The sequence below is a fragment of the Myotis lucifugus genome, unplaced genomic scaffold, assembly GCF_000147115.1.
Source record: "Myotis lucifugus unplaced genomic scaffold, Myoluc2.0 scaffold_42, whole genome shotgun sequence".
NCBI lineage: Eukaryota > Metazoa > Chordata > Mammalia > Chiroptera > Vespertilionidae > Myotis > Myotis lucifugus.
The window spans coordinates 4018915-4034378 of NW_005871090.1; the positions used below are offsets into that span (position 1 = coordinate 4018915).

Below are 15464 nucleotides of genomic sequence, written 5' to 3' on the forward strand. Positions count from 1 at the left end.
TCCCTGAGCCTCGTTAACAGAACATTTCCAGAACTGCCCATACATGATCACACACAGACTACTGCTCACTGCAGACGACCCATACTGCTTTTTGTGTGCATCTGTTGGATACCCTTGGAACAACATGAAGCCAGCTCTGCCATTTCAGTGTCCAACCAAACTTCTTTCTGCGAAGATTTATATTCTGGCCTGCACTACAGTCTTCGGTGGCTGACGGCCACAGAATTCAAACCACGCAGTGCCTGTCAGCCCTCTGCACTCTGTGCACACCCTTTTCAGTCGCCTACATTTGTTCTTCCTGGGAATGTCTGCGTCGCTATATATATTTCCCCCTCAAAAGCAGAACATCAACACTGCTGTTCCTGACACTTAGACATCCCACGCAAAGCCACGTTGGATGTTTGCCAAATGAGAAATGCATCCAACAATCAAGTGTCTAAGAAGGTGTCAAGTGGGGAATGCTAATGTGTAATAATCAAGAAATGAATTTACTAAAAGGAAGCAGAAGCGTTGACCATTTTTTGCCCAGGAAGGAGTAGAAATCTGTAGTGAGCCTAAGAAAAGACTGAATTCTTCACATAAAGGAGAAGTGCCACTACCTTTTTCTTTTTTAACCTAAGACTTTAGAGAAACTGAAATTTTATATGTTAAGGGCTTTTCCTGTTTTTTAATCTTTCTGTATTTTTAGGGGGGTTATGAGAGGAAGTTAATACCTGTGTGATACATAGAAACTTCCTAAATCAGTGATGGCGAACCTATGACACGCGTGTCAGAGGTGACACACGAACTCATTTTTTTGATTGATTTTTCTTTGTTAAATGGCATTTGAATATATAAAATAAATATCAAAAATATAAGTCTTGCCCAAACCGGTTTGGCTCAGTGGATAGAGCGTCGGCCTGCGGACTGAAAGGTCCCGGGTTCGATTCCGGTCAAGGGCATGTACCTGGGTTGCGGGCACATCCCCAGGAGCAGATGTGCAGGAGGCAGCTGATCGATGTTCCTCTTTCATCGATGTTTCTAACTCTCTATCCCTCTCCCTTCCTCTCTGTAAAAAATCAATAAAATATATTAAAAAAATATATATAAGTCTTTGTTTTACTATGGTTGCAAATATAAAAAAATTTCTATATGTGACACGGCACCAGAGTTAAGTTAGGGTTTTTCAAAATGCTGACACGCCGAGCTCAAAAGGTTCGCCATCACTGTCCTAAATAAAATGCCATTAATGGTTGAAATTTTAAAACAAACAAATAAAAACAAAAAAGAGTTAAATAAAAATATATTATGCACATATTAGAAGAAAATATAGGTGACCAAACTCATAATTATGAGAGAGAAACCTTACAAATGCAAAATACAAAATCCACAACAGAGAAATAAGTTTGACAAATAAAAATTTTAAATTCCAATATGATAAAGCACATTATAGAGTTTTAAAAGGCAAGCCACACAAGAGGTATAAACAGTTCACAGAAAAATGTTAATGGCCTTTAAACATGTGAAACTTTATTAAATACCAATAAAATTTTACAATAAAAGAAAATAAAACCTAATTGAAATACCATTTCTTATCACACAAATCAGAAAGAATATAGAATATTGGAATAAATGAATAATCAAATAGACCTGACATGTAGAACATGCACCCAACAACTATAAGATACATACTCTTTTCAAGTTCACATGGACCATTTATCAAAAACACATCATAATCTGGGCCATAAAGCAAGTCTCAAAAGGCTTTAAGGGCTTGGAATCTTACAGAGTATGTTTTAGGACCACAGTGAAATTAAAGACTAGAAATAAATAATGAAAGCTAACAAAAAAAGTCTTTAGGCTAAGAAATTTGAACACTTATATAAGACAAATTCCTTGAAAAAACACACAGGAGAAAAAGAAAATATAGTCTTATAACTGTTAAAGAAATTGGATCCCTTTTTTAAAAACTTCCCACAAAAACTCTACTACTAATTTAGAATAATTAATGAATTTCTCCAAACAATTAAAAAGAAATCATTCCAATCATACACAAACTCCTTCAAAGATCAGAGAGAAAAAAAAATCCTTAGCTCATTTTATGAGGCCAGCCATACCATGATTCCAAAACCTGAAAAGAATATTATAAGAAAGAAAAATTAAAGCCTATTATGCGGACATAAATGTCAAAAATCTTGAACATCAGCAAAATATAAAAAATAAAAACTTATGACCAAGAAGATTTTATGCCAAGCAGGGAACATAAATTTCCCTTAACAAAATAAAGAAGAAAATTCATATCTCAGTAGATGCAGAAAAGCACTTAATGATATTCAATACCCATTTATAATAACTATCAGCAAACTAAGATTAGAAGGGAACTTTCTCAATATGATAAAGAGCATCTATGAAAATCCTACAACTAGCAGCATACAAAATGGTGAAATATTTAATGCTCTTGCTCTAAAATCAGGAAAAAAGCAAGGATGTACACTATTACCACTTATATTCAACATTGCCCTGGATGTCATAGCAGTATAATAATGCAAGAAAAAAATAAATAAACATTTAAACATTGGAAAGAAAAAAGCAAACCTGCCATGATTCACAGGTGATATAATTGTGTGTATAGAAATTCCAAGGGAGCCTATCTTTTTTTAACTCTAATATACACAAAAACTTCATGTGATACTTTTTTGGGATATTCACTTTATAGAGGTGGTCTGGAACAGAACCCACAATATTTCTGAGGTATTCTTGTCTGTCATATGAGTTTGTTAACAACAAAAATACATTATTTCAAGTAATTATAAAATTATTATTTCAAATAATTATAAAAGTAAGAGAATATGCTAACACATTTGAAATGTCTATAATCTCTTGAGGGGATGGAGAATGATCAAACTCTAATAAAGACTATATACAGCTAAAATTTCATGTTTTGAATTTAGTAAAAAAAATTTTTTAAGTTTGTTTTTAACATTATTCCAATTAAGAACGGTGGAAAAAACTGGACTAGGTCTTTAGATGCCATGGAATGGTAATATTCATAGTTTTATAAAGAACAAAGATAGTGTGTTACAGTGTCCACATACCACTCAATGCTCCAACAGCTCCAAAATTTAAGGATTTTCCATCCATTATGCTGGCATCACATTCAATTTCACCCAGGAGATTTAGATTAGATCCCATTCCTGCATTTGTAAAAGGAGAATCCTAAAAGATAAAAACAAAAATTAAAATACCTTTAGTCTTGAAGATTTAATATCAATCCTTCATAAACTGTTCCATGAACTAGAAAGGGAAAGAATGCTTCCCAACTCATTATATGATAGCAATACTACTGTGATTACAGAACAAAACAAATGCATCATAAGGAAAGAAAACTACAGACCAATATACCTTATGAATATTGTCACCAAAAATCCTCAAGGAAATACTAGCAAACCAATTGCAACAAAGGATTATATACCATGAAAAAGAGGGATCCCAGAAAGCAAGTTTGGTTTAATATCAATGTAATTCACCATGTTAATAAAGGAACAAAAACCAAAAACAAAACACCATGATCATCTCAACACAGAAAAAGAATTTGACAAAAATCCAACATCCTTTCATGAAAAAACAAACCATTCAACAAAGTAAAAATAGAAGGGAACTTCCCTAATACAATAAAGGATACCTACACAAACTGGAGCACTAGCAGCATAATTAATAGTGAAAGACAGAATGCTTTCCCCTAAGATCAGGAACAATACATACAGTACAACAATGTTCACTCTCACCACTTCTATTCAACATTATACCAGATATTCTGGAAAGGAGTCTAGGCAAAAAAAGAAAAGTAAAGAGAATCTATATTGGAAAGGAAGAAGTAAAGTTATCTACCTCTATTTGAAGATGAAATGATCTTATATACAAAAAAATTATCAGGACTCCACTAAAAAACTATTAAAACTGATAAGTTCAACAAGGCTGTAAGATATAAGATCAAACAAAACTCAATCTTATTTCTACACACTAGCAATGAAAAATCCAAAAATCAAATTAAGAAAACAATTCCACTTAATAAAAACAGCAAAAAGAATATTTATGAATAAATTTAACAAAAGAACTATAAAACCTGTACACTGAGAACTACAAAGCATGTTGAAAAAATTAAAGACCTGCCTTGGTGGATGGCTTAGTTAGTTGGAGTGTCCCATTCACCAAAAAATTGTGGGTTCAATTCCTGGTCAGGGTACATACCTAGGTTGCGGGTTCAATCCCTGGTTGTGGCGAGTAAGGGAGGCAATGGATTGATGTTTCTCTCTCACATCAATGTTCTTCTCTCTCTCTGTCCCTTCCTCTCTCTAAAAATCGATAAAAATATATCCTCAGGTGAGGATTAAAAAAAGACCTAAGCAAATGGAAGTGCCACGACTTTCAAGGCTAGGTTCAGGGTCCGAAGGAGGGGCCGATGCACAAATGAATATGCTATACAAGAAATATGAATTTAGAAGGCATTTGGGGCCAGGTGGAGCCTCTTTCTTGAAGAGAGAGACAACAACTTCTGGCCTGGTCCACTACTTATTTACTTGAATATACATTTGCCCTTCAGCAAGGCATACAGGCAGATCAAAAGTAGAGTTTGGTAAACAATGTAAGGATTATCAGGTAAGGAAATTGCCTTGAGCCACTGAGCCCACAACAGGGCAATATTATGCTGATTTTCAGCCCTGCTGAATATCAAAGTCCATTGGCCTTACGATGTTTTCTTTTTGCATTAATATGCTAACTGCTGTTGGCTTTAACCTCCAGCATGGAAGGACAGCCATGTACATAGACAAGAAGGCTTAATATCTTTAGGATGTAATAGTCCCCAAATTGATCTGAATCAAAACAATCCCTTATCAAATCCTACCAGCCTTTTTTATTTGCAGAAATTGGCAAACTAATCCTAAAATTCATATGGAAATGCAAGGGATTCAGAATAGGCAAAACAATCTTGAGAAGAGAAACAAAACAGTAAGGCTAACACACTTCTAGATTTTATAACTTACTATACATAACTACAGTAATCAAGACAGTTTGATACAGACATACCGCTAAGGGTAAACAGATACATCAATGCAATAGAACTGAGAGTCCAGACAGAGGCCTCCCATTTATGGTCAATTCAACAGGATGCCACAACAATGCAATAAAGAAACTATCAACATAAATGGTGCTGGGACAATTACATATCCATATGCAAGAGAATGAAGTTAGACTATCTCACACCATAGACAAAAATTAAATCAAAGAGATCAAAGACCTAAATGAAAGAGCTAAAACTATAAAATCCTTCAAAGAAAATGAAGAGCAAATGTTACATGGCACCAAAAGCACAAGCAACAAAGGAAAAAATTAAGTAAACTGGATCATCAACATTAACTTCATGTTTCAAAGTACACCCTAAAAAAAGGTGGGGAAAAACTCCAAATCGTTTATCTCATAAGATATTTGTATCCAGGATATATATATAAAAAAATTCTACAACTTTAAAATGAAAAAATATCTGAATTTTTAAATGGGCAAAAGATGTAAACAGACATTTCTCCAAAGAAGCTATGTAAATAGCCAATAAGCACATAAAAAGATGCTTGACAACATTAGTCATCAGTGAAAAGCACATCAAAACCACAATAAAATACTATTTCACACCCACAATTCCACTTACAATAACATCAAAAAGAAACAGAAAGACAGATGTGTTGGCAAGGACATGAAAAAACTAGAACCCTCATGCATTGCTGGTAGGAATGTAAAATGGTTTAGTCACTTTGGAAAACATCTGGAAGTTCCTCAGTGCAGTACCATATCTTGTCCAACTTCATATGAGAGAAATAGAATGGAGAATGATAGTGTCTACGCACAACTACACATAATAGACATATATGCATGACACATAGACACAGACAAGAGTGCAGTGACAGCCAGAAGGGAAGGTAGTGCTAGAACTGGGCAAAAGGCAGGTGGGGGGCGGGGGGGCAAAGAATGGGGACTTTTGTAATAGTGTCAACGATAAAAATAAAGTTTAAATATTCAATAAAGTTACAAAAAAACACCCACTACCTTGTTTTTCTAATACAGTGAATACAGTTTTTAAAAAATATATACCACTAGTTTTATTATATGAAGACCATATCACATGATCTCCAACAAGAGAATATGTGAAAAAGCTAATAATATAAAATCTTGCCCTAACCGGTTTGGCTCAGTGGATAGAATGTCGGCCTGTGGACTGAAAGGTCCCAGGTTCGATTCCGGTCAAGGGCATGTACCTTGGTTGAGGGCACATCCCCAGTAGGGAGTGTGCAGGAGGCAGCTGATCGATGTTTCTCTCTCATCCATGTTTCTAACTCTCTAACCCTCTCCCTTCCTTTCTTTAAAAAAATCAATAAAATATATTTTTTAAAAATCCTATATAAGGATATGCTAATTAGCCCAGATATGCTAATTATCCATGACTAGATATGCTAATTAGTCATGACCAGGATGCAAATTGACCATCACTCCAACACACAAGATGGCCACCCCCATGTGGTCAAAGATGGCTGCCCTCATGTGGCCACAAGATGGCTGCCAAAAGATGGCCTGCAGGGGAGGGCAGTTAGGAGTGATCAAGCCAGCAGGGGAGGGCAGTTGGGGGAGACCGGGCCTGCAGGGGAGGGCAGTTGGGGGTGACCGGGCCGGCAGGGGAGGGCAGTTGGGGGGGACCGGGCCTGCAGGGGAGGGCTGTTGGGGGCGACCGGGCTGACAGGAGAGGGCAGTTGGGGGCAATTGGGCCAGCAGGGGAGGGCAGTTAGGGGCAATCGGGCCAGCAGGGGAGCAGTTAGGCATCGATCAGGCTGGCAGGGGAGTCATTAGTAGGTGATCAGGCTGGCAGGCAGAAGTGGTTAGGGGCAATCAGGCAGGCAGGCAGGCGAGTGGTTGGGAGCCAGCAGTCCTGGATTGTGAGAGGGATGTCCCACAGGGATCGGGCCTAAACGGGCAGTTGGACATCCCTCAAGGGGTTCCAGATTGGAGAGGGTGCAGGCTGGGCTGAGGGACACACACACCCCCCCCCCCCTCCCAGTGCACGAATTTCGTGCACCGGGCCTCTAGTAATAATATAAAATCTTACAATAAAAATAAATGTTATGGGGACAAAGTCCCAAAAGACTCCATTTTTTAAAACAAGGAGGGGAGAGGTGGGGAAAGAGATTAGATTGACACTTAGAGAATCACTGCATAAATGAAGGGCCTACCCCAGCATAACATATGAACAACTCTACCTCACATTCCAGAAATTGGAGTCAATCCAGAAAATTAACTGTTCTAAGGTGAGACCAGTATCACTGAGAGAACCAGTATAATTTGGATCAACCTAAAGATCACCAAATGCCCCAAATCATCTTCAAATGTCCCCAGTTTCCTGGATTTCTGCCAATTCAAGAAAAACTGACAACATTAAAACCTTCTTAATATGTGCCTATAATCTGAGCAAAGGAGTCAGAGATTTGAGACCAGGGCTTTTGTCCTAATGCAGTTAGACAACTTAATTGTCCACAGAATTTTAAAAGATAACAGAGTAGAAAATAACAAGAGGGCTGTATAAGTAGATAGAAAATGAATGATACCAATGATGAATATTTTCAGTACTCAAAATGAAATAGCCCACTATGAGATAGAGAAGTTAACAGCAGACTTTTGTTTAACAGAAGGATGTTAAACAAAAGCAAATAGTAGCCAGGAGGCTAGAAAATTCCAGTTGGTGGAAATGAGGTGAGCAACATGGAAGCAATAGGAAAGTGTCAGAACTACAGAAGATACTACTCAACAAAAAGGCTTGGTAGGAACCAAATATGGAGATTGCCCTATGCAAATCATGAGAATCTGGACTTACTAATATATGGGAAAACATTGGGAAGCCAGAAAAAGAAGCTTGTCTTTTTCTGTATAAGAGAAAGACAAGATGAGTATATTGGCCAAAGAAATATAAACTGACATGCATATATTGTATGAAAAAGAAAGGGAGGAGACTTGGTATGGAATGATAGCAGGGAGAACAGAAAGGAAGGAGAGGAAAAAATCAGAACTTACAAACTTCAGAGGCAAATAAAATAAAATCATTAGGAAGAAAAGGCATTTATAAGGTGGAGAGAAGAGTGTGCATAACTAGGCATAATGACTTCTAAGAAGGCTTCCCAAGTGAATATTTCTAGCTAAATCAGTTACAAATCTTGGGAAAGAGATCACAACTAAAGAAAAATTATGGTTTAAAACAGATGAAGACTAAATTCTTGCCTGGATTATTTCATATTTTGAAAAGCATAAAAATCCAGATCAGAAGCCTCTATAGGCATATAACAGAGATCGTAAGCAAAGTAAATTACCAGAGGTCTTTTTAATTCTATCTATATAACTTCCCTTGCTTAATCATGTATCTCTTCAAAGTATATAATAAAGGAGTTGAAATGTTAGAAAATGTAAAGCATCCATATTAAATAATTCCTAAAATACACATATAATATCACAACATATACACTATCTCAACAATTTCTGAAATAGGATATATCAGCTAATCAGCTCTAAAAATTCAATTCAACATAATATCCAATTAGAAATCAGAAGCTGAACTAAGTTATTCTGAAAATGGCTCTTGCATGATGGTTTAAATTTGACGTTTTTATAAAACATAAGGAAACAGTATGCAAGAAAGTTGAAGAATGTTCAAAAACATTTCTCATACTTCAAAATATATTTATAACTTCAAGGTATGCCTACTAAACTTGTCCTTCTGATACTAAAGGCATAATAGGGATCATATTTGTTCTAACTAGAAAATCAGACAAAATATATGAGACAAATGTACTTCATTCAATTGCTAGCACAGGACTCTGATCATGTGAGAAGAGACACAAATCAAACACTTCAACATAATTCCTAGAGATACTTTCTAGGCCATAGCACAGGAAAGAGGAACCCAAAGATGAGCCAATATTCTTCTAGAGCTGAGGAGACCATTATGAGTTCAAGGAGGCCAGGAAGGCTAGAATATGCAGTACAGGGTACAAAGAAAAGAAAGCTATATGGTGAGAGCTCCAGAGACCCTTAGTCTTTAAATGAAGTATTACACTTGTAAGAAAACAAGCAAGGCCAAGGAAAGAACATCTACAGAACTTTAGTAAGCTAAATAATTTCTGGAGCTCACACAGAGGTGAGAATAGATCATGGTCCCATCAGCCAGGATGAGGGTATCAGAAAAATCTTAGGAGGTAATGCCTCAAGAGTTGGGCCCACTATTCGGGGTCTTTTTTTATTTCGGATAAATTTTTGGAGAATTTGTTCTACGTCTTTGAAGTATGCCATTGGTATTTTAATGGGGATTGCATTGAATTTATAGATTGCTTTGGGTAGTATGGACATTTTAATGATGTTGATTCTACCAACCCATGAACATGGCATATTCTTCCATTTGGTCATATCTTCCTCTATCTCTTTTTTCAGCATCCTGAAATTTTCTGAGTACAGGTCCTTTGTCTACTTGGTTAAGTTTATTTCTAGGTATCTTAATTTTTTTGTTGCAATAGTAAATGGGATTGCTTTTTAAATTTCTCTTTCTGTGAGTTCATTATTGGTGTACAGAAAAGCCATAGACTTCTGGGTGTGAATTTTGTATCCTGCTACATTGCCGAATTCATTTATTATGTCTAGTAGTTTTTTGATGGAGTCTTTGGGGTTTTCTATGTACAATATCATGTCATCTTCGAATAAAAACAGTTTTACTTCTTTTCCAATTTGGATGCCTTTTATTTCTTCTTCTTGTCTCATCGCAATGGCTAGTACTTCTAGTACTATGTCGAACAGGAGTGGTGAGAGTGGGCATCCCTGTCTTGTTCCTGTTCTTAGGGGAAATGGTTTTAGTGTTTGCCCATTGAGTATGATGCTGGCTGTGGGTTTGTCATATATGGCTTTTATTATGTTGAGGTATGATCCTTCTATTCCCACCTTGCTGAGAGTTTTTATCATGAAAGGATGCTGGATTTTGTCAAATGCTTTTTCTGCATCAATGGATATGATTATATGGTTTTTATCTCTCAGTTTGTTTATGTCAGGGGTCCTCAAACTACGGCCTGCGGGCCACATGCAAATACAAATATTGTATTTGTTCCCGTTTTGTTTTTTTACTTCAAAATAAGATATGTGCAGTGTGCATAGGAATTTGTTCATAGTTTTTTTTTTTAAACTATAGTCCGGCCCTCCAACGGTCTGAGGGACAGTGAAGTGGCCCCCTGTTTAAAAAGTTTGAGGACCCCTGGTTTATGTGGTGTATCACATTTATTGATTTGTGGATACGATGCTGCTGTAAAAAAGAAGGAATTCTTACCATTTGCAACAGCATGAATGGAACTGGAGAGCATTATGCTAAGTGAAATAAGCTAGTCAGTGAAAGAAAAATACCTCATGATCTCACTCATTTATGGATAATAAAGAACATTATAAACTGATGAACAAACATAGATACAGAGGCAGAGAAGCATCAAACAGACTGTCAAACTACAGCAGGAATGCTGGAAGGGTTTGGGGAGGGGGAGAGGTAAGAGATCAACCTAAGGACTTGTATGCATGCATATAAGCATAACCAATGGACGCAAGACACTTGGGGGTGAGGGCATGTGCCGGGGGGTAGGGGAGCCGGGGGAAGGTCAATGGGGGGAAAAAAGAAGACATATGCACTACTATTTGTAATACTTTAAACAATAAAATAAAATTTAAGAAAAAGAAAGGAAAAAAAGAAAGTTGAGCCCGAAGGAAGGCTACTCTAAACCTGCACTAACAAGAATTTAAAGCAAGGCCTCAAAAGGATTGAAGTGACTTAAACTAACAACAGTGTCCTAGAACAAAGTCCTACAATATTTGAAGAAATACTACAATATCCAACTCCCCAAAATATAAATTTCACAACATTTAGCACAAAACCAAAGATAACGAGACATGCAAATAATCAGAAACATATGGCCCATAACCAGAATGATCAAACAATGGAGAGACACCCAGAAATGACACAGATAGAATTAGCAAACAATTATAATGTTAGCTAACAATGTTAAACTAGTTTTCATATGAACACTCTACATATTTAAGGAGGTATAAGAAAAAATAAGGATAAGGAGGAAAGAAAAGGTATTAAAAAAAATAAACTGAATTTCTAGAAATGAAAACTAAAATAAGATGAAAAACACTTTGGAACAAAAAAAAAGACTTTTACATTAGGTAAAAACTAAGGAAATCTTAATGAAGTATGGACTTTAATAATAATGTGTCAATATAGGTTCATTAATTATAAACAATGTACATACTAATGTAAAATGTTAATAGCAGGAAATTAGGTCTTAGGTACACGGGAATTCTCTGTACTATTTAGGAGACAAAAGGAAGCTAGGTAGTCAGGAATTAGGACCCTGGGGGCAGGGAAATAGAATTGGGAACCCAACTAGAAGTTATTAAGACATCCCAACTGGACTGGGAAGGAAGGTCATGTGTGGGAGAGACATAAGCTTTAAAATGTATGGATATTACTAAGACAGACAGCGTGTAGATAACCAATCTCAAGGCAGTGAGGCAAGCATATATACCCCAAAAAGGGTACCCTCCATCCCTTTCTCTCCCAGGGCAGCACACAATGGATACTTGACATTACTGTTGTGATTACTGTTGTGGGGGAGGATATCCGCTGTGCCCACGTGGCTTATGGTTATGTGGGCCTTCACACATAGACTATTAGATTTTAATTAGCCTGGATGCTAAACTACTCCTGACTGTAACATGAAAAGAAAGCTGTGGACACGAGTCTGTTCCTGGAAACCCAGTTACACCTTTTCTAGGACTGGCTTCTCCCAATAAACTTTGATTCTGTTAGTCATTTTTGTCTGCGACTTCATTCTTCAATTTTTTTCAGACTCAAAACAATATTGGTTTCACTATCTTCTCAATTTTTCTATAAATCTAAAACTATTCTAAAATAAAAAGTTTATTTTAAAAAAAATCAAACCACTGCCTAGAAGAAAATTTTAACAAAACATAAAGGACTTGCATCCAGAATATGTACATATATATTCAAAATCCATACAATTCATTAAAGCAAACCATCCAAAGTTTTTAATGGGCAATTTTATGTACAGATTGCAAATAACACATGAAAAGATGCATAATACCATTAGTCATTAGGGATATGCAAATTACTACCACAAGATACTACTACATAACCACTGAAATGGCTAAAATTAGATAGACTGACAATATTGAGTATTGGCAAGAATGTGAAGGAACTTCAGCCTACATTGATGGTGAGAATGAAAATGGCAAAGAGTTTGACAGTTTTCTTTAAAGTTAAGCATACACTTACCATAGATCCATCAATTGTACTCCTAAATATTTATCTAAGAAAAATGAAAGTATATATCTGCATAAAGACTTTTATTCAAATGCTCATATTAGTTTTAATCAGAACAGCCAAACACTGGAAACAATCCAAATGCCCATCAACTGGTGAACAGATAAACGAATTGTGACGTAACAATACAATGAAATACTACTCCGGATTAAAGGAAACAAAATCCTAACGTACCCAACAATGTGGATGAATTTCAAAATCATTATGCTAAGTGAAAGAAGTCAGTCACAAAAGACCACATATTGTATGATTTCATTTATACCAAATTCTAGAAAAGGCCAAATTATTATAAAAAGCAGAGTGGTAATTAGGGGCCAGTGAGAGAAGGGAATCAATGGCAGATAGGCACATGAGGGAATTTTGCGGTGATTAAATGTTATATGCATCATGACTGTATTGGTAGTTACATGATTGTATACATTTGTCAAAACTCATTACACTGCTCACTTAAAATTGGCAAGTTTTGTTGTATATAAATTGTACTTCAATAAAGTTGACAAAAAGTATATCTATCACTTGATATAAACCGGTCACTTTATATACTAACTTTATTCTTATAAATAATATGCATAAGCTTTTCAAATGTTCAACTATAGTTACCTTCTGACCCGAATAATTTTATACAACTAGTAATCATTATGCCCAATCAGAAGCCAACAATACTTTAAAAACCTATCAGACACTATTACTCTCATTCCAAAACCTACCACAGTTTCCCATCATACATAGAATAAATTCTCAAGTGCAGTTAGGGGCGATCAGGCAGGCAGGCAGGTGAGCAGTTAGGAGCCAGCGGTCCTGGATTGTGAGAGGGATGTCCCGGATTGAAGAGGGTGCAGGCTGGGCTAAGGGGACCCTGCCCCCATGCACAAATTTCGTGCACTGGGCCTCTAGTGTATATATAAATAGCTGCTGTCCAATGAAGTATTATAAAGAAGAATAAGTGTGATAAGAAGGGACATTGGGATACTTTTCTCTCTAACCAAAAACTCCCTTCCCCAACACCTTACCACGGTTTTTTTCCTTATGATGTTCATGTCTCTGCTCAAGTGACATCTTATCAGAGGGCCCTCCCCTTACTAACTTAGCATTTCCCCAACCAATTTCTTTTCTCTACTATTTCATTCTTCTTTATAGCACTTTTTACTACCTGAAATTACATATACTTTTGTTTGTCTTATTCCCTCCATAGACTGTAAATTCTATAAGTTTAAGTGCTATATACCCATGTCTAAAGTAATGCTTGGCACACAGTAGGTACTCAATAAATATTTGCAGAATGAATGAATAGGAGTTAACTGCAATTAGATATAAATAGATTAATCATTGTGAACAATAGTTCTTTAAGCAAACTGATGTTTCTTACAGGTTACTCCTATAGAGAAATGCCAGGAAAATGTAATAGAGTGTTAAGTATACAATCTTTTCACAATTAAAACAAGAGAAATAAAATAAATTCAGGCAATAGTATCTTTAGTTTTTATTAAAAGTAAAATCTTGTTTAAGCTTATTCATACCTTTCAGAAGAAACAAAGCTTATAAAAAGTAAGATCCCTTTGCTTAACCCAGCACAGAGAGGGCAGGAAGGCGAAGACGCAAGTCAGGAGCTACATGCCCACCATGACACGGAAACCCTTGCCTATTAATGAAATCTGGAAACAACAGGCCAAGGCAAAGATCTGCAAAGCACTGCTCTTGCATTATAAACCACAATCTGTATTACCCATTTAATGTCCATTGCTGAAAGCCTAACATAAAAGAACTATTTGCAAGGCTATGAGTATAAGGTACACTGTACCTTTGGGGTGCAGATCTATTATGAGACTTCTATTAACAGTTCTTACAGATGCAACCAATTTAGTTTTCAAATGTAGAAAAACTAGACTGGCACACTATAAAGTTATTTTTATATAAAAAGATTTATGTCTGTCCAATTTACAATCTATTTTTTAGTTAGACATTTATAGGAAATTACTAATATATTAGTATTCACACTGTTTTTCAAGTACAAATTCAACAAAAAACATCATTAGATGATTAAAATATAGAAGAATAAAACTTTGTGTTAATATAGTCTCTTATCCAAAATTAAGTAGGCTAAAAAATCAAACTGTAATTGAATTACTGTCTTTATTAAGAAACAGATACCTTTAGTGATGTAAAGCTAATGGGAAAGGGAAAAAAACAAAGAGCTTTGAAACAAACTATCTTTTTTATTTTTTTACAACAGAGAATAAAAACGGGATGTATACTCCACTGTTGCTATAGCCTTTTTCAAACTAACACTAGTAAAACTTGCACAATATAGCTATCTTACCAGATACTATCCCAAGAATTACAAATTCCCTGGTATTTCATCATCAATTCTCAATATTTACAGGATGAATGGAGGCCAATGAAAATGTACTGCCAAAAACTCATTGAAGAATTTTTTTTGTTGTTTAGTAGCCAATTAAGCTCAAATTTTCAAGAACTGGATTGCTGAAAGATTTCCAATTAAGAGTCTTCTGTGGTGGTATAGGTCAAGATTCATTCATTCAAAAAATATTTATTGGACATCTATGTGCCAGGCAAGTCTTTTCTATAAAGAGCCAGATATATTATATAGTTCAGGCTTTGCAGGCCACACAGAAAATTCTACAACTACTCAAGTCTGCTATTTTAGTGTAAAAGCAGCCAGAAAAAATACATAAATGAATGATCATGGCTATGTTCCAATAAAACTTCATTTATAAACACTGAAATTTGAATTTCATATAACTTTCAAGTGTCATGAAATTTTTCAACCATTTTTTCCAAACCTACTTTGAACATTCTAATTTTTTTCAAAGTAAATACTTCATGTTTTCAACCATTTAAAAAAGTAAAAACCATTCTTGTACTGGGCATGGTCAAAGGACTATAAGGGAGAGATAAAAGATCACAGGGTTAGTTATCATTTATTTTCCCTTTTAAGTGTGTACTTTGACACAAATTCAGAAATACGGGGAAATGCAATAGTAATACGGTATCCAGAATATATGAA

The 15464-nt window shown here is 35.7% G+C and overlaps 1 protein-coding gene across 10 annotated transcripts in view; it reads right to left on the minus strand.

Moving 5' to 3' along the window:
* Window positions 1-15464, minus strand: part of TASP1 (taspase 1) — a 229012-nt gene that overhangs the window by 177074 nt on the left and 36474 nt on the right. For all 10 annotated transcript variants that reach the window (XR_002829044.1, XR_002829042.1, XR_002829043.1 and 7 more), the window contains one exon: window positions 3075-3195. Coding sequence is in view for 7 of the 10 variants with exons in the window: in XM_014455121.2 (XP_014310607.1) it covers window positions 3075-3195 (121 nt within the window). In the remaining 3 variants the exon portion in view is untranslated. The remainder of the gene's footprint in view (window positions 1-3074; window positions 3196-15464) is intronic.